This window comes from Symphalangus syndactylus, chromosome 3, assembly GCF_028878055.3.
Source record: "Symphalangus syndactylus isolate Jambi chromosome 3, NHGRI_mSymSyn1-v2.1_pri, whole genome shotgun sequence".
In the NCBI taxonomy this organism is placed as follows: Eukaryota; Metazoa; Chordata; class Mammalia; order Primates; family Hylobatidae; genus Symphalangus; species Symphalangus syndactylus.
The window spans coordinates 16,831,221-16,849,820 of record NC_072425.2 but is presented as its reverse complement, the minus strand read 5'-3'; the positions used below and the strand labels follow the sequence as shown (position 1 = coordinate 16,849,820).

The 18,600-nt window shown below is 55.9% G+C and overlaps 1 protein-coding gene across 2 annotated transcripts in view; it reads right to left on the bottom strand.

Moving 5' to 3' along the window:
• The window catches only part of EEIG1 (estrogen-induced osteoclastogenesis regulator 1), a 39,257-nt gene extending 29,248 nt beyond the window's left edge, over window positions 1-10,009 (bottom strand). Inside the window, exon 1 of one of the 2 annotated variants that reach the window (XM_055270961.2) lies at window positions 9,864-10,009. In XM_055270961.2, the coding sequence (XP_055126936.1) occupies window positions 9,864-10,009 (146 nt within the window). Of the gene's footprint in view, window positions 1-9,061; window positions 9,228-9,863 lie in introns of those variants that run through there. The other variant, XM_063635897.1, reaches the window with a different exon arrangement.
• Window positions 10,010-18,600: the final 8,591 nt, after the last annotated feature.

The window sequence follows — 18,600 nt, the reverse complement described above, 5'->3', positions numbered from 1 at the left end:
CTGGAGTGCAGTGGCGCGATCTCCGCACACTGCAGCCTCTGCCTCCTGAGTTCAAGTGATTCTCCTGCCTCCTCAGCCTCCTGAGTAGCTGGGATTACAGGCATGCGCCACCACGCCCGGCGAATTTTTTTGTATTTTTAGTAGAGACGGGGTTTCACCTTGTTGGTCAGGCTGGTCTTGAACTCTTGACCTCAAATGATCCTCCCACCTCGGCCTCCCAAAGTGCTGGGATTACAGGAGTGAGCCACTGCGCCCGGCCGCATCATAAACTCTTTAGTCTCTGGCTTTCTTTACTCAACATTGTTTGTCAGACTGGTTCCTGCTGTGAGTAGCGGCAGCTTGTTCATCCTCAGCACTGCACAGTATGCCTTGGGTTTTGTTTTGAGTAATTCCACGATGACAGAGGTTGAAACCCGTCCTTCTCAGCTGACAGTCACCTGCCCTTCTGCAACCTGCAGCCCCAAGCAATCAACCCCATGGCTGCCCTTGGTGGTTCTAAACTACAAATGTGACTCGGATTCACACCTTCTGTGGCTCCCACCCCTCCAGGTACAGCTCAAACCCCTCCCCTTGACTCCTCCTGACTTCAAGCTCCCTCCCAGGTCAGCCGGCCCCTCTTTCCCGCTCAGCACGCTCGCCCTTGCCATGCCTCTGCCGCAGGCTGCTCTTCTCCCACCCGCCACCTGCTAATCCTAGTCATGCCCCAGAACCGAGCCCAGCATCACCTCCTTAGGGCCCGTGGCCATAGCACTGATTGGATTTGCACACCTCCCCTCACTGGAGGGCCCTGCAGGGGTGGGGGCCACATCTCCAGGGCCCAGCCTGAGCCCCACACCCAGAAGGTGCCCAAGAAATTGTCTGGGGGGAGCCTAGGGGGAGCAGGGAGCCACAGGTATGCTGCCCCACACCTGCAGAGTCTGCTCAGAGAGGAAGTGGTGAGACGTAAGAGTGTTTAGCACCCAGACTTCCGCCCTTCCTGAGCACCAGCCGGCCACCTCCTCTCTGGGCAGGGTTAGTCTGTTTTTAGTTGCCAGGTGCCTGGCCCTGTGCTGGGTAGGGAGCCCTCCTGAGCAGCCCTGTTTGATGGAGGAGGAAGCTGAGGCTGAGAGGACAAGGCCTTTAGCCACAGTCACAGGGAAATCAAGCAACTGCCAAGGTCCACTTGCCGTGCCTGGAGTCAGGCCCCAGCCCCCTCCTCCTTCCCATTCTGCTTGCTATGAGCATCCCTGCCCCATGCAGAGGAGCCCACCCCACCCAAACCATTGATGCCCCCAGTTGCCTCTCAATTGCAGCCTCTGAGCCCGTGGAGGCACCCAGCTGTCCAGTATGCAAGTGAAGGCTGCTCCTGACACAGACTGACACCTCGGGACTGAAGAGGGAATGGGGGGCGGGGGGTGGGTCCAGCAACTGGCAGCAGCCACAATGAGGTCCCACACCAGCACTCACACTGTTCAGAGCCAGGGGAGAAAAGCACCAGCACCAGGACAATGCCAACCCACAGCAGGAAGCCCCAAAACCAAGATGCAATGATGCAAGGACTACTCCTGCCCATGAAGGGCCCGCAATCTGCGGAATGGGCTAGAGATGTGGACAGAGACTGCAGTGTCCTGAGATGAGGGCCCACAGAGAGTGTACAAGGCCAAAAGAGGCCAGGGAAGGCTTCCTGGAGGAGGTGACTCTTAGGCTGAGAAGAAATTCAGCAAGCAGAGAAGTGGGGGAAGGGAACTTGAGGAAGAGGCAACTGCAGGAACAAAGGCACAGAAACCAGAAGGGCGAGGAACAGTGGAAGCCGACGAGGCCAGCCTGATGCCGGGAGTGGCAGGGCCTCCCATGTACTGAGGGGCCGCTGTCTCTCTCACCCACACTCCAGCCCACCAGCAGCCTGACAACCAGTGCCCTCTGCCTCCGTGGAGGCTGTCTTCCGCCTGCCAGAGCAAGCCCCAGAGCCAGCTGTGCAGAGGGCCTCTTCCCTCACCAAAAGCCCCTCACCCCAGCCTGGGTCCACCCAGCAGGGACGTTCCAACCCACCCTGGCTCACAGCCAAGCATCCCCCTGTGGGGCAAGTTCAAGCCAACAAGGGACAAGAAAACACGCAGACCCCACTGGGGACCCCGAGCTCAGACACCCGGTGTGCTCCTCGCCCACCCCCACCCCTGCCCCGAGTGGAAAGTGTCCTCTCCCAGCAGCACCTCATCAGTCCTGGCCCACACAGGAGTGCCAGAGGCCATGCAGGGGCATTGACCCTGCCATAACTCTGCCTGGACACAGGAGGACAGACTGTAGCACATGCAGCGTGTGCACTGTATGCCAGGAGCCGCGCTGGGCGTCTGACAGACATTATCTCACCGTGTCCTCTGAGAGCACCAGGAGGCAGGCACTGGCAGCCCTGCTTCACAGGGGCGGTCACTGAGGCTTGGAGGCCAAGTCCCTTACCCAAGGTCACACAGGCAGCAAGTGGCAGAAGCAGGATGGAAACGTCTCCTGCAGGCCTGGAGGCAGGGAAGCAGCAAGGCAGAACAAGCAGGCAGAAAGGCCTCTGTCAGAGCTCTTCCTCCCAGCCACCGAAACCAGCTGGCTGGCAGGACAGAGGACCGGGTAGGGTGGGGGTGCAGGCAGCTTCAGGCCTGCATGTGAGAGCTCTTTCAAGCCCTGGGTGCCAAAAGAGGCTCAAGGCAAAGACCCAAGCTTTGCCACCACAGCCCTATGCAGACACAGAAGCCAGCCACAGGTTGGGCAGCTTTGGGCCTTACTGAGCCACGGAGGGCAGTCTGACCTCATAGTGGGTGGCTGACAGGTCCCAGGGCATATCTGGAGTCCCCACAATCCAAAGCACTTGCCAGGGAGGTGGATAATACAGAGCAATACCCCCTCCCCACCCTACGTTAGTTCTGGGTCTCTTTCTAAGCAAATCTGGTGTCTCTCCCCTGCTTAAACCTTCCTGGGGCTCCCTGGTAAGATGAGGATACATCTAAACTGGTTGTGCTTAAGATATTACTGCCTGTCTCCAGCAGCAAGCGAGTGACTGCAGGGTCACCGCATAGCAGTCACCAGACGTCAGACACAGAGTCCGTTAGCTCCTGACCCTTAGCAGACATGCCAGCAGCCATCCCAAGGTGCAAGTAGGGCCTCCCAAATGCAAGTCAGGACTCCCAGGTACTGAACAAGCAGGGTTCAAAGGGACTCAGGGCCCCCCTGCCACCCCCGGACAAGCAGGGCCCTCAGGCACATGATGTGGTTGCTGCTAAGAGCCTCTGGCCAGAGCAGCTCCCAGGACGGAGCTTGAAGCAAGGAACAGGCGTCAGGAAATAGCCTGGCTCCATGAAGCCAGATCATCTCGGGTCAGGGCTGCTGCCAGGCTGGCAGGTAGGCAGCAGGGGCTGCCAGGGTGGCACCTGCCAACAGGGTAGCCAGCTGGCAGCAAAGGCTAGGTCCAAGGAGCAGACACCAAGGCCAGGCACAGTCATGGCAGCTTCAGGCTTCCCCGCAGCCACCAGCAGTATAGTCTGACCTCACGGAACCAGCAGATGGCTTGGTACCACAGCCTCGCTGCCCCGGCTGGCCTCTGAGGCCAGCCAGTCCCACCCACTTCTGCCAGCAGGACTTCTCTCCACAGGCCACTCTGCCTCCTTGTGCCCCCGGCCTGCACCTGGAAGGCCTTCTACGGCACCCAGGGGACCAGGCTGGCCTAAGGCAGCACATATCAGGCATCCAAGGCATGCTGCGGGGTCAAGGGAACTCAAGCGGGCAGCCCATATCAAAAGGCAGCTGCAAAGCCCCTTGAGCCAAATGCCGCCACACAGCACTGTGGCCAGATCTTCCAACTTAAAACAAATGGGAAGTCTAGATTTTCATGCAATCACAAACGACTGGCGCACTGCAGGGGTCGACAAACCCTGGCTACATTTGGCCACTGTGCCCCCATCCATCTCCCGGCACTTACTAAGAACTAGGCATGATGCCAGCCCTGCGGTTGAGGAAGCCCACTTGCCCACTCTGCCTGCCAGCCCTCTCTCCAATCTGCCTACTCCTCTGCCTGCTACCGCCAGGCCAGCAGTACCTGCCAGCCAACTCCCATTGTCCCTCCCTGGGTGCAGGTCAGGCCCCTGCACCTTCTCCACCTGGCAACCAGGCCACGTGGCTCCACTGTCCCTGGGTAGGTGCTCCTGAGGCCAGGAACACACCAGTTCGGCCACCCATTACCCTAACTTACTCCATCCCCTCCTCCAGCCTCCCCATACCCCAGCTCCTCGCCTGACCCCAGGAACAAGTGCCTGTTGGCCAGGCGCCTCTATGCCAAAGGCTTATCCAATCTCTTTCCTGTCCAATTCCCCTCTGCCTTCAAGGCTCCCAGGAAGGGTCACTTCTTCCAGGAAGCTCTCCCTATCTCAGTGATGTGCCACATGAGGACAAGGACCATGCCCAGGCTGAGTTAAGTGCTCGATCCACATCTGTCAAATAAATGGACAGACACCTGGACAGAAATGCCTCCCCAGCTGGCCTGCTGGGATCCAGTGGGATGCAGAAGGATATGCCCTAGATCTGCCTTATTCTGAAGTTTTCACGATGCCCACCAAGCTCACTGCCCCCACCTAGCTGGCAGCTCCATGGAAACAGGGCTATCTAATCATGATCACCTCCAGAAGCCCAAGACAAAGCGTGTGTTCGGGGAAAGTGGAACAGGCGCACGTGCCCACCAGCCTCCTCTCCCTCTCCAGTATGCTCAGCCTCCAGAGCTCCTGCTCTGTGAAGGAAAGTGGGTGCCCTGCCAATCTAAGAATCCCATCGAACCTCCACGGCCCCTGCTCCACTCAGCCCCAAGGGACACAATTCTGTGTCCACCTCCATCCTGCCCTCCTGGAGCTCCACACTGTGCCTGCGAGCAGGCCTCCCCCGGAGGTGGATTCAAGCAGCATTCCACAGCCTTTTCCTAGAAGGGCGGGTGAGGGACCAGGCGGGTGGAGGCTCTGGCCACACGTGTGTGGAGTGTGAGGAAAGACCCGACCAGGCTGGCCTCCCCAGGGACCGGGCCTGGCATGGGGCCCCCAGCGCTGCACCGACCTGGCCAAGGCCTTCTTCACACTAAAAGAACCCCACCCGTGCCTCCAGGGCCACCATCCCAGCCGTGCCATGGAAGGCAGGCAGCATATTTGTGGTGGGCAGCCACGTGCCCACCAAAGACTGCCCAAATCAAAAGCCCACTGAGGATTCAACCCTACCAAAGAAGAAAGGCCAGAGGAGGGGCCTCCAAGTCACAGGCTCTCTGCTTCTTGGACAGTCTGGCACCCAAGTACAGAGCACAAGAGGACCCCAGAAGGACACCCTCCCCGTTCTGGCCCAGCCTGCCTCCTTCATACACAGAGTTACTAAGACACAGGGGACAGAGGTCAGAGCCAGGCCCAAGTCCACTCAGCTATGCCATCAGCTCCTCCTGTAAGTGGCCCTAGCAAGTCACTTCTCTGCCGCAGGCCTCAGTTTCCCCATCTGTTGGCTGAGAAAATGCTCTCTGCCCATCTCCTCCAGAAAAGACTTGCTATGAGGTAAGTCAGTGCCTCCCTTGTACTCCTCTCCCCTGGCACCACCAGCCACGTGCATGAGGCAGACACAGGACTGGTGCCAGCTGCAAGCAGAGATCTCTTGGGTGTTTGGGATTCTTCCTGCCCAAGGGCTGCTGCCTTGGACAGGCTGGCAGCTCCCCGACTCACCAGACTTGGCTAGGACCTCTGCCTCCCTCCCGGGACCCCTGGGAAAGCCTCCCAGATGCCATGTGGATACATATGCCTGGGAGGCCTCCAGGCAGGGACCTTGGCAAATGCTCACCATGCCCCAGTGCCAGCCTGGGCCTGGCCCCAAATCCACAGCAGTGACTTCAGCCCCACCCCCTGAAAGGTCCTGGAGACACACTTCCTTGGACCTCACAAAACCCACCATGGTGCCTCCTAACTGCTCAGCTCTGGACTTTCCTGAACTACCCAATCCATGGAATGGAGCCTTTCTCAAAGGTCTGGGGTTGTCACATGGGTCTGCAGCTGCTTCCAGCCCACTGCCTTCAAGGCAAGACAGGGCCTTAGAGCTGGGCCTGCCCAAATTCAAATCCCATCTCTGCAATTTCAAGCTGAGTAGCACAGACCCAGTCACTTCAGTTGTCCTGACCCCAGCTTCCTCACCTGTAAGTGGGGTAATGCCATCAGCCCATGGGGTAGGTGACTGCAGGGCCTCAAATAATCATCCAATTTGAGGGGCTAGGCAAGCCCCTAGCATACAGAATGCGTACAATCAAGAGCGGTTTACAGAACGATAAAAGTGTTAATTTCCGAATTGCCATTTACCACCTGGGTGATCTCTGGCACATGGCTTCACCTCTCTGGCTTTGGTGCCTCTCCGGACGGCTGAGAGGATTCATGGAAATACCATTTGCAAAACACTCAGCACCCTGCCTGGTACAGAATGCAGGAGTTCAGAGCATAGCAGCGTGAGGATCGCTGCTCTCAAGGAGGCCTCAGGAAGATGAGGCTGAGCAACAGCCCGATGCACCACCCGCTCTACCTGCTCAAATTGGGTCAGGCGAGCGGTGTACCCAGCTGTTGCCAAGGCACCCAGCACACAGGGAAATACTCCAGCCAGGAGGGTGGGTGCTGCAGGGGTGGAGCCTTGGGCCTGCTTCACTGACACCACCCATGCTGCCACCACCAGGTCTCTGGGCCATCTCGGGGGTTCCTGGGGGCGGGGGAAATATGCTATTGATCTGGGCCCAGGATCTAACCAGGTCCAGTCCCCCCAGACCCTACCCCAACCGGGAAACAATCGGGCCTTCGCTGTCTAGAGGGGCAGACTGTGAAGCAGGGTTCCCAGGCTGCAGTCCAGGGTGGGTGGGGTAGGGGTGGAGGGGGTAGGAACCCAGGAACCCCCATCTACTGGGCAAAAACACAGCAAACGCCAAAGCAGCTCTAAACTGGCCTCAGGTTCCAATGTCACTGTCTGCTGTCTCCAGCCACACCTACCCGGCAGCAAACAGGTGCCTGGTGGCCACTAACTGCCCAGCTTTGCGGGAGCTCAGTGTCAGTTCCTCCCTCCTCAGCCCCATTCAGGTTGCATGCAGGACAGGGCTGTGAAATGCTTTGGGCTCAGCTGGATTCAGGCAATTTGAGGCCCCTTGCCAGGAGGGAAGAAGGGAAAACAGAGGTGAAATCCAGACCCTGTGGACTAAGACCTGGAACTTCCCACACTTTCCCTAATGGGGAAGCAGGTTTGGGCAACGGAAAGGCCAACAGGTAGGGGGACAGTGGCTCCAGGGCCTGGAGGCCAGGCAAGGCCTCAGCCTGGGGCTCAAAACTTATATTCCTCAATGGGATCCAAGACCCTGTCCCCACTCTCAGCTCACACACAGGCCCGCTGCTGACTGGATCTGGTCCCCACCCCCTGCCCACCAAAGACCTGGAAAGGGCTGGGCCCCAGCCTGGGCCCCTCTACCCACAGAAACCATAACTGCTGCGGCAGTGTGCCTGGGCGAGACATAACACACAGATTATCTATACCCTAGAGGTGGGTATGACGTCCCCATTTTACAGAAAAGGAAACTGAAGTTCAGAGGCACAAAAGGCTTGAATGCAGGCTCTACTGAATCAACCAGGCAAATCATTTCCTCTCAGAGCCTGTTTCCACCTCTCTAAAATGGGGATAATAATCCTATGGGGCCCCCCCCTCCACTCCTGCTCCATGACACAGTCCAGGGGTTAAGTGAGAGGTTCTAGTACAACAGGGAGCCCAGCACCAATGGTAGCTGGTTCTTGCAATCAGAGAGCTTAGGTAACTTGCCCAATGTCACCCAGCCAGTGAGTAGCCAACTCCAGGCCCTAGCTGTGAGCACAGCCTTCTCTCTGAAACCTCAGACTGCTGTGTGGGTGGCCTCAGGATCACAGGCTTCCCAGGCAACCAAGGAGGCCAGCCACCCCCACCACAAGGGGCAGCCCTTGTCCAAATTCCTCAGATAAGCAGCTCCCAACAGAACAGGGAGCCAGTGCTCAGAAAAAGCACCCCACCCTATCCACACCGGAGATTCCTAAATCTGAGCCTGGCTGTGCAGTTCCCCTCCCTTCCCCTCCTCCCAGCAGCGTGTTTGACCTCTGGATTCATCCAGCAGGCCCCCAAACCGGTGAAGTTCAGTTAACAACAGACTCCTTCGAGGTCCCTGGCAAGCCACTGACTTCCTCTTTCTGGGCCTCAGTTTCTCCGCCTATAACACGCACACATGGGCTCTCAGAACGGGGAGGCAGCTCTGGCTAACAGGGCCCACAAGGAGGCCCGGGGAGCAAAGGGCAAACCAGGTAGGGAAGCAGCGTGTCCCAGGCACTCAGCCAGGCCCTGCCTGCATTCTATTTTATTTCATTTTTATTTTTTAAAAAGAGAGAGGCCGGGTGCAGTGGCTCACACTTGTAATCCCAGCACTCTGGAAGGCCGACGGGGGGGGAGGGGGGGGTTGGATCATTTGAGGTCAGGAGTTTGAGACCAGCCTCGCCAACATGGTAAAATCCCATTTCTACTAAAAATACAAAAAAATTATCGTGGTAGTTTGCGCCTGTAATCTCAGCTACTGAGGAGGCTGAGGCAGGAGGATTGCTTGAACCCAGGAGGTGGAGGTTGCAGTGAGCCAAGATCGCGCCACTGCATTCCAGCCTAGGCAACAGAGTGAGACTCCATCTAAAAAATAAATAAAATTAAAATTCAAAAAAAAATTAGCTGGGTGTGGTGGTGGGCACCTGTAATCCCAGCTACTCAGGAGACTGAGATGTGAGAATTGCTTGAACCCGGGAGGTGGAGGTTGCAGTGAGCCATGCTTGTGCCACTGCACTCCAGCCTGGGCAACAGAGTTAAATTGCGTCCCCACAAAAAAAGAAAAAAAAATAGAGACAGGAATCTATGTCGTCCAGGCTGGTCTTGAACTCCTGGCCTCAAGCAAGTCTTTCACGTAGGCCTCCCAAAGTGCTGGGATTACAGGAGTAAGCCACGGCATCCAGCCTGCCCTAAATTCTAGCTGCTGCAGCTTCTCCACCTGTATTAGGCTCACTTTTCAGAAGAGGAGGCCCAGAAAGTAACAGAGTCAAGAGTCACACTCCCATCTGTAGAACTCCAAGGCTCTTCTGAGACAGGCCAGGACGACGTGACCCCAGGTGGGCCCAATTGGCAAGGGACAGCCTGGGAACTCAGTTGCATTCAGCGACAAGCTGGGCAGCTGGACCTGCCAGGATGGGGACGAACAACACAAAACCAAACTCAACGGAGCCTCTTTCAGAGAGGGCAGCAGCCTCCTCGACAAGGGCATTTGCAATGCAAAGCAGCCCAGCTCCAGCCAGAGGAGGACAGTCACTCGGAGGGGGCTGGGTAGGCCAAAATCCAGCCACCTCCCTCCAGCCAGACTAGGGAATGCCTGCGATAGGGCCTTCCCAGGCGCCTGGGGGTGCTGGGGAACCCGTGGCTGGCCTGGACTCTGAATCACATGACAGCCCTAGTGGCCAGTTCGGGTGCAAGGTGGCCTGGAACACCCCTCCCCTGCACAATCGCTCAGGGTACAAATCTCTGATAGGCTGTACATGCAAGTCTGCAGAATGGACCTACTGCAGGCGGCACGCAGGGCCCCAAGAGAAGGCTGAAAGACTAGACCCCCAGGTATTTGGCTGACGGCTGCCTGACACCCTGCCAACTGCTTCAGGCCCAGTCCTGCCTTGTGCAACCTGCCCCAGGCACACAGAATCCCCCGGATCCTCCTCACACCGGCCCCAAGGGGCCCTTCCACACTTGCCAAGTGTCTAGATCTCGCTCATCACCCCCCCCCCCCCACCCGCTGCAGACGCGAACGCCCCAGCTCCTACCTTGAGGACAAGCTGACAAAATCCCCTCCATCCAGCAGCCGGACCTTGCAGAAGAGGACCCCGTTCACGAAGGGAACCGCAGTCAGCTCCTCCAGGGTGAAAGTGGTTTGGAATTTGAATTTCTTCTTCTTCATCAAGAAAGCCATGAGCGAGTTCCCTGAGTCTGAAGCCCCGAAGGCGAAAAAAGGTGGGGAGGGACGGGATTCCTTTCCCTACACCACACCCCCTCCTCAAAACACCACAGCCGGATCCCGCCCTGATGGTGGCGGAGACGGCGGAGATCGGAGTCCGGGGCCCCAGGTCTGAGAGACCAACCAGTCCAGTTCGCGGGCCGGCGGGCTTCACCCTCGGGGAGCCGGGGCTCGGAGGGGTTCGGAGCGGCCGGGGACCTCACCGGCATGTAAACAGCAGGGCATGGCCCAGGAGGCAGGGGCAGGGGCGGAGGTGCGGGGCTGCGCGCGAGCGGCCGCGCTGGCTTGCAGCATCCCGAGCCGCGATCTCCGGGGAGCTCACGCCGCGCGGCCGGGCGGACCGGTGAGACAGGGCGGCGGGCGGGCTGGCGGGCCGGTAAGGCTGAGGGCGGCCCCGCCCCCGCCCCGCTGGCGGCCGGGGGAGGCGCCCTCGCCGTTCACGCCCCCGCACCTGGGTGCCGGGCGGCCAGCGCAGGTGAAGCCGGGGAACGTGGGGCACCCCCAGGGGGCTGCCGGGAGCTCGGGGGCCTCTCCAGGAGGCGCGTCGGGGTCGCTGCGGGCCGGGAACGTCCGGCCTCGGGCCTCCTCAGGGCAGGCACCGGGCCGGCCCCGGGCAGCGGGGGCGCCGCCTCCTCCTCGGTCCTGGGACCCGCGCCGCGGGCCCCGGCGGAGCTGAGGCGCCCTTCGGCCCGGCCGGTGGCGCCTGCCTCGCCCAGCACCCTTCGAGCAGCAGCGCCGCCCCCTGCGCCCCCGACGCTGCAGCCAGAGCCCGACGCTGCGCGGCGCCGCTTGGAGAATGCCTGGGCCCCGCGCGGCCGCCCGCCGAACCGCCGGCGAGCGCGGCAGGGGCGGGGCGCCGGCGGCTCAGCCGGCCCGCGATTGGGCGGCCCGGCGAGGCGGGCGCGCAGCGCGATTGGTGGGCGGCTGCGTGGGGCGGGACTCGCGGGAGGCAGAGGCGGCTCGGGGCGCTCGGATTGGTGCACTGCGCGGCCGGGCCCGCCTCCTAGGGCGGGGCGGGGCTGAGGGAAGGGAGAGGGGCCCTGGGAAGGCAGTGGGAGGTCGCGGGGCTGGCGGGGCTGGCGGGGTTGGCGGGGCAGGGAGAGCGCGAGCAGAAGAAAAGAAGAAACAATGACAAGGAGAAACAGTTTGTGGCTGCAGCGGCCTTCCAGGGTCCCGCCAGACTTGAGCTCGTAGAACCCTGAAGCAGGCCGGAAGGTAGCGAGTCTCCTTTCTCAGAAAGCTGGCGACCAGAGAGAGCCCCTGGCAGATCGCTTGCTCGCCCTGAATCTCTAGTGCCCCTCAGCACTGAGCAGAGAAGCGTCTGGAAGGCTTCGCCGAGGAGGTGGCTCTGGCTCAGTCCATCACGCAGCCTTGTGACCCAGCTTGTAACATTCCAAGCTGTTATCTAAGCCTTCTGTTGTCCTTTAGTTTCTTGCCCAGCGTGGCTGGTCTCACTGACTAGTTAGCTGTTCTGGGGGCAGAACCCACTCGAAAGCCTCGTACCTCCCAGGCCCCTCGGCATATTGTGGTTCATTCATCCAGTCCCCAAATGTTTAGGGGTCGTCTCCGCTAAGCCAGGCTGGGACCTGGTGGGGAACCTGGTGGGCTTGCCCTTCCCAAATGCTCCCAGCTCAAGACCACCAGGTGGAGAGGCAGACAGGGACACAGGCAGCGACAAATCTATGGCTAAGAGTTGTAACAGGGTTAAGAGGCACCTGACATGGGTTGGGGCGCAGACTCAGAAAGTTTCTCGAACAAAGGAACCCAAGCCATCCACAGGATGCGTGCCCTGAGTCACGCAGGGTCCAGGCATAGGGAGCTGCCAGAGACCTGGTGGCTGGAGATCGTGGTGCCTGCAGAAACTTTCAGGCAACTACATCTGGCTGTACTGTGGCAGTTTGAGAGAGGGGCAAGAGATGGGGCTGGAAAGGCCAGATCTCCCAGAGTCTTGTAGACCGTAAGGAGGAAGTTACGGACACGCGTTGAGATGGAGAGTGTCCTGGTCAGATTTGCTTTATTTTTTATTTTTTATTTATTTATTTATTTTGAGACGGAGTTTCGCTCTTTTTGCCCAGGCTGGAGTGCAATGGCGCAGTCTCCACTCACTGCAACCTCCGCCTCCCGGGTTCAAGCCATTCTCCTGCCTCAGCCTCCTAAGTAGCTGGGATTCAGGTGCGCGCCGCCACGCCCGGCTAATTTTGTATTTGTAGTACAGACCGGGTTTCACCGTGTTGGCCAGGCTGGTCTCAAACTCCTGACCTCTGGTGATCCGCCCACCTCGGCCTCTCAAAATGCCGGGATTACAGGTGTGAGCCACGAGTCGAGGCCCAGATTTGCTTTTTGTCCTAAGAAGCTTGCTCTAGCTGCAGGCAGTGTGAAGGGGACAAGGTGGGAAACGGGTGGATGAGGAGTTTGTTTTGGTGATGCACGCAAGAGATGATGACAGTGCAACCTCGGCATTGTGGAGAAAGCAAGAGGATAGGTCTGAGGCATCTGAGAGACCGGTTTGATTGGACTTAGGGATGAGTTAGGTCTGGACATGTGGTGACCAAGGACTCTGATTTCTTCCTTCTTCCCAGCTGTAAGATGGGTGGCGATCCATACTTCTCTCCAGTTTGTCCCATAATTTAGATCACAGAGTTAACCAGATTAAAGAAAAGTGTTAACAGCAGCTTCCAATGCGACTGTGTGTCCCCTTTGGCAAACGGGGAAGTTAAGGCCTAGAGGATTTAAAACACTTTCCTGGGGTCTTGCCCCTGAAGCACAGGCTCAGAGTGCTAAACTGTGTTGCACACAGTGTGGGGTGTGCTCTCTTCACTATCTTGGCTGGGCCTGCTCCACAAGGGCATAGCCTGCGGCTACCTGACCCCAGGAGGGGACTTAAGAGTGGAGAGCAAGCCAAGGACATCCCAGTGCCTGGCTGGCTCCTCAGCTATGACCCTGAGTAACCTTGGGCCACCCAACAGGAAGCAGGGTGGGCCTGACTGCCAGGTTTAGCTGGGGTTGGGTATTTATCTCTCTGCGGCCTGTGGCCTGGGAACCCAGGAAATTTCCCTTCCCTCATTTCCCTGATGGTGCCTGGGGAAGGGGGAGAGTGTGGTGCCAGGACAGCATGCTAGATTTGGGTGAGACGAGCCTGAGTTAGGATCCTGGCTCTGCTGCATGGTAGCGGTGTGGCCTTGGTTCAGATCTCTGAATTGGGAAGGGGTTCGGTATGGTATGGCTGGGACCACTTGCAACAGAGCTGAGTTCAAAATCCGGCTACTTTGCCATTTACAAGCGGTGCCACGCAAGCTTTGGGTGCACCTTTGCATATGTAGAAAGGAATCTTGAAGAATACCGTAAACTTTCCCATCTCAGCTACGTTTCTTCACCTGTAAAATGGGAATCAGGATTTCCGTCTTTCCAGAGTGTGGTAAGGACTTCAAGAGGCTGTGCCTGTGAAAGGAATAGGCAGCTCCACACTTCCCCAGCCTCCCGAATTCCCAAGCATGGCCTGTCCTACCTCCCCGAGGCTGTGACCAGACGCATAAGGAACCTAGTACCAAACAAGATAATTGTTTGCCAGACCACAAGGCAAGTCTGGAGAAGGAAACCCAGGGAAAGGTCAGAGAATGATTGGGTTGGAAGTCCTGATACAGATGGGGTGGTCAAGGAAGGCTTTTATGAGGTGTCATCTTAGCCAAGACCTAATAAGGTGGACCCAGGTACAGGAAGCTCTGGGGACAGAGGCATGAGCTGACATGTTTGGAGGACTCCGTGTGACTAGAATAGAGTGAGTACAGGGGACAGCAGTGGGGCAGACAGGGGCCTGTGCACATGGGCCCTTGTGGGCCTAAGAGGTGTTTTTTGTTTTGTTTTGTTTTGAGTCCCAGTCTCACTCTGTTGCCCAGGCTGTAGTGCAGTGGCATGATCTCAGCCCACTGCAACCTCTAGCAGGTGTTTAGAGTTTATTCTAAGTCCCACGGGACACCACTGGAGCATGTGAGCAGGCAGAAGGGTGACAAGATGCAAATTAACGTTTTTGTGTGTGTGTGTGTGTGTGTTTTTTTTTTTTTTTTTGAGACTGAGTTTTGCTCTTGTTGCACAGGCTGGGGTGCAATGGCGCGATCTCGGCTCACTGCAACCTCCGCCTCCTGGGTTCAAGCAATTCTCCTGCCTCAGCCTCCCAAGTAGCTGAGATTACAGGCATGCACCACCATGCCTGGCTAATTTTTTGTATTTAATAGAGACAGGTTTCACCATGTTGGTGAGACGGGACTCAAACTCCTGACCTCAGGTGATCCATCCGGCTTGGCCTCCTAAAGTGCTGGGATTACAGGCGTGTACCATGTGCCTGGCCAAATTAACTTTTTTTTTTTTTTTTTTTTTTTTGAGACAGAGTTTTGCTCTTGTTGCCCAGGCTGGAGTGTAATGGCTTGATCTTGGCTCACCACAACCTCCACCTCCCGGGTTCAAGCGATTCTCCTGCCTCAGCCTCCCAAGTAGCTGGGATTACAGGCATATGCCACCACGCCCGGCTAATTTTGTATTTTTAGTAGAGACGTGGTTTCTCCATGTTGGTCAGGCTGGTCTCAAACTCCCGACCTCAGGTGATCCGCCTGCCTCGGCCCAAATTAACATTTTTAAACACTCCTTCTGGCTGCTGAGAATGGATTGATTGGCAGGGGGCAAGAACAGAAGCAGGCAGACAGTGAGGAGGCAATTGCAGCCATCCCAGTGGGAGATTGACCAGGGTAACCAGGGTGGAGACAGAGCGATGGCAATAGAAAGGGAATCCATTTCAGAGGAAGCGCTGACAGCACTTGCTGAGCAATAATAGTTATGGAAAGTCATGGTCAAAGCTCAAGAGCCCTGGAAGGACGTACAGCCTTTTGAATATTCCCAGTTATTTTGATTTTGATGAAATGTCCCATGGTTCTTGGAGTCGGGAGGTTAGGGAGTCTAAGCACTGGCTTAGGTGTGGGGAAGGAGTAGAGAGGAATGAAGGAATTCCATGTGACTTCAGGCTCCAGAATACAATCACACCTGAAGAAAGTGGGAGGGCCTTAGAGAATCCTTATCCTTATCTGGCCCTGGACAAACCTTGTGATGCTATTTCCTTAGCTCTGTCTCTCTTTATTTTATTTTATTTTTTTTGAGACGGAGTTTTGCTCTTATTGCCCAGGCTGGAGTGCAATGGCACGATCTCAGCTCACCACAACCTCTGCCTCTTGGGTTCAAGCAATGCTCCCGCCTCAGCCTCCCAAGTAGCTGAGATTACAGGTGCACACCACCACGCCCGGCTAATTTTTGTATTTTTAGTAGAGACGGGGTTTCACCATGTTGGTTAGGCTGGTCTCGAACTCCTGACCTCGTGATCCACCCACCTCGGCCTCCCAAAGTGCTGGGATTACAGGCATGAGCCACCATGCCTGGCCTGTCTCTCTTTAGATCGTGAGCTTCACAGGGTAAGATGCCTCTCCTATAGAGTCCCCATGTCCAGTACTGGGCCTGCCACATAACTGATGCTCTAAAAATGGTGGTCAAAGGAATGCATGGTAGCTCACACCTGTAATCCCAGCACTTTGGGAGGCTGAGGTGGTGGATCACTTGAGCCCAGGAGTTCCAGACCAGCCTGGGCAACATGGCGAGACCCCCCATCTCTACAAAAAAATTAAAAATTAGCTGGGTGTGGTGGTGTGCACCTGTGGTTCCAGCTACTCGGGAGGCTGAGGTGGGTGGATAGCCTGAGCCCAAAAGGTCCAGGCTCTTCTGGTGAGCACAGCAAGATGCCATCTCTAAACAAATATTTAAATTATATATATGTGTATATATACATATATATTTATTTATTTATATATATAGGCTGGGCGTGGTGGCTCATGCCTGTAATCCCAGCACTTTGGGAGGCTGAGGCAGGAGGATGGCTGGATGGCTTGAGCCCAGGAGTTTGAGATCAGCCTAGGCAACATAGTGAGATCCCTCCTCTTTTTTTTTTTTTAATTATAAAAGAAAAAGAATCTATATATTTAAAAAGGGGGGCTGGGCATGGTAGCTCACGCCTGTAATCCCAGCACTTTGGGAGGCCAAGGCGGGTGGATCACGTGAGGTCAGGAGTTCGAGCAGCCTGACCAACATAGTGAAACCCCGTCTCTACTAAAAAAAAAAAAAAAAAAAAAAATACGGGCTGGGCCCAGTGGCTCATGCCTATAATCCCAGCACTTTTGGAGGCCAAAGTGGGTAGATCACTTGAGGTCAGCAGTTCAAAACCAGCTTGGCCAACATGGCGAAACCCCATCTCTACAAAAAATACAAAAATTAGCAGGGTGTGGTGGGGGCGCTTGTAATCTCAGGTACCTGGGGGGCTGAGGCAGGAGAAAGGCTTGAATCCGGGAGGCAGAGGTTGAGATCGAGATCGCACCACTGCACTCCAGCCTGGGCAACAGAGCGAGACTCCATCTCAAAAAACAAACAAAATATAAAAGTTAACCGGACGTGGTGGCAGGTGCCTGTAATCCCAGCTACTTGGGAGGCTGGAGGAGAATTGCTTGAACCCAGGAGGCGGAGGTTGCCATGAGCGTAGCTCATGCCACTGCACTCCAGCCTGGGCAACAGAGCAAGATTCTGTCTCAAAAAAAAAAAAAAATTCTTGGATATTGTTTGATTTTTATAAGATGAATTCGTTTTGTAATTTAACAATATATAAGAATATTATAAACAAAAGCCTTTCCTTGTCATTCTCTGGATAAAATCCAAGGTTCTTAGCCTGGCATTCAGGACCCTCTGGAAGCAACTGCTCAGCCCGTCCCTGCCTGCCTCCCTTGGGCCCCTGCAGCCCTGATGCCCAAAGGTCCTGGGCTTACCCCCCTGCCCACTTGGGGACACCTACTCAATGTCTAGCTTTAGCTCCAGCATCCCCGCCCATCCTATCTCCCCATCAGATACACTGCCCACTCCCTGCTCTGTGTGCTCATGTCACCAAAAATCTGTATGCAGAGAAAATGAGGGCTTAGCCTTCTGTCTTCTGTCTCCACCAAAGCTGGTGCGTATTTCGTTCTCATTGGAAGGGAGGGAGGGAGGGCAGGAGGGAAGAAGGGAGAGAAGAAGGAAAGAAAGAGAAAGAAAGGAGAAACTGAAGAAGGGACAGGGAATACCATTTGCCCAAGTCACCTTGAGGGCAGCCACCCAGCTGGCCCACTCTCTCAGGCTCCTGACACCCAGCACAGTGCCTGCTTCACACTGCTTCACAGCCATGCCATGCCAAGTTGTCTCCCCAACCCTGCTTGCCAAGGGCGGTCAGTGCTGATTCACTGGTGACTGGCCTCCAATTATTTGCAGAACTGGAATGGCAGGCGAGCCACCGAAGCAGCTGACCAAGGGCATATTGATTTGTGCTGGGCTCCTTGCTAATATCCGAGCCAGTCACAAAAGAAGATAAAGGCCACAAAGAACCCGCCCACAGCAGTCTGTCCTGATTAAGCCTCCCACGGTCAAATCCACAAGTTTCCCTGTTGATCAGCCAACTCTGTCCTTTCCAACCCAAGCCTGACCATCACTCACAGAGGGTAGTCATGGTTCAGAACACGAGATGTGGAGTCAGGCGGCCCTGGGTTCCGGTCCAGGGATTACTGAGTCAAAGAGTATTTGCATATGTACCGTTGAGAGATGTCGGCAAACTGCCTTCCAAAAAGATCACACATATTTATGTTCCCACCAACAGTATAAGAAAGCGGCCATTCCCACACTTTCTCCATCTTCACCAATCTGTCTGACCAAAAGAGGAAAAAAAAAGCTATCCTATAGTGTTTGCATTTCTTTCATGATCATCTTTTCATATTTTTTGGTGATTTTAATTTCTTCTATAAATTGCCTGTCCACATCTTTTGTTTGTCTATTTTTAAATTTGGGAAATAATCTTTTTGTTATTTATTTGTAGTGGCTTATTACATAGTGTGGACTTCAACCTCACATATGTTAAAGTATTGCTTCTACTTACTATCTTTTTTTTTTTTTTTTTTTTGAGATGGAGTTTTCCTCTTATCCAGGCTGGAGTGCAGTGGTGTGATCTCACTGCAGCCTCTGCCTCCTAGGTTCAAGCGATTCTCCTGCCTCAGCCTCACGAGTACCACCCGCCACCACGCCTGGCTAGTTTTTGTATTTTTAGTAGAGATGGGGTTTCACCGTGTTGGCCAGGCTGGTCTCGAACTCCTGGCCTCAAGTGATCTGCCCGCCTCGGCCTCCCAAAGTGCTGGGATTACAGGCGTGAGCCACCGCGCCTGGCTGCTTCCACTTAGTTATCTTTAGGCTTTGTTTATTTTTTATTTTATTTTTTAGAGACAGGATCCTACTCTGTCACCCAGGCTGGAGTCCAGAGGTGCGATCATAGTTCACTGTAACCTTGAACTTCTGGACTCAAGCAATCCACCTGCCTCAGCCTCCTGAGTAGCTATGACTACAGGTGTGTGCCACCACACCTAGCTAATTTTTTATTTTTTGTAGAGAGTCTCATTATATTGCCCAGGCTGGTCTCAAACTCCTGGCCTCCAGCAATCCTCCCACCTCAG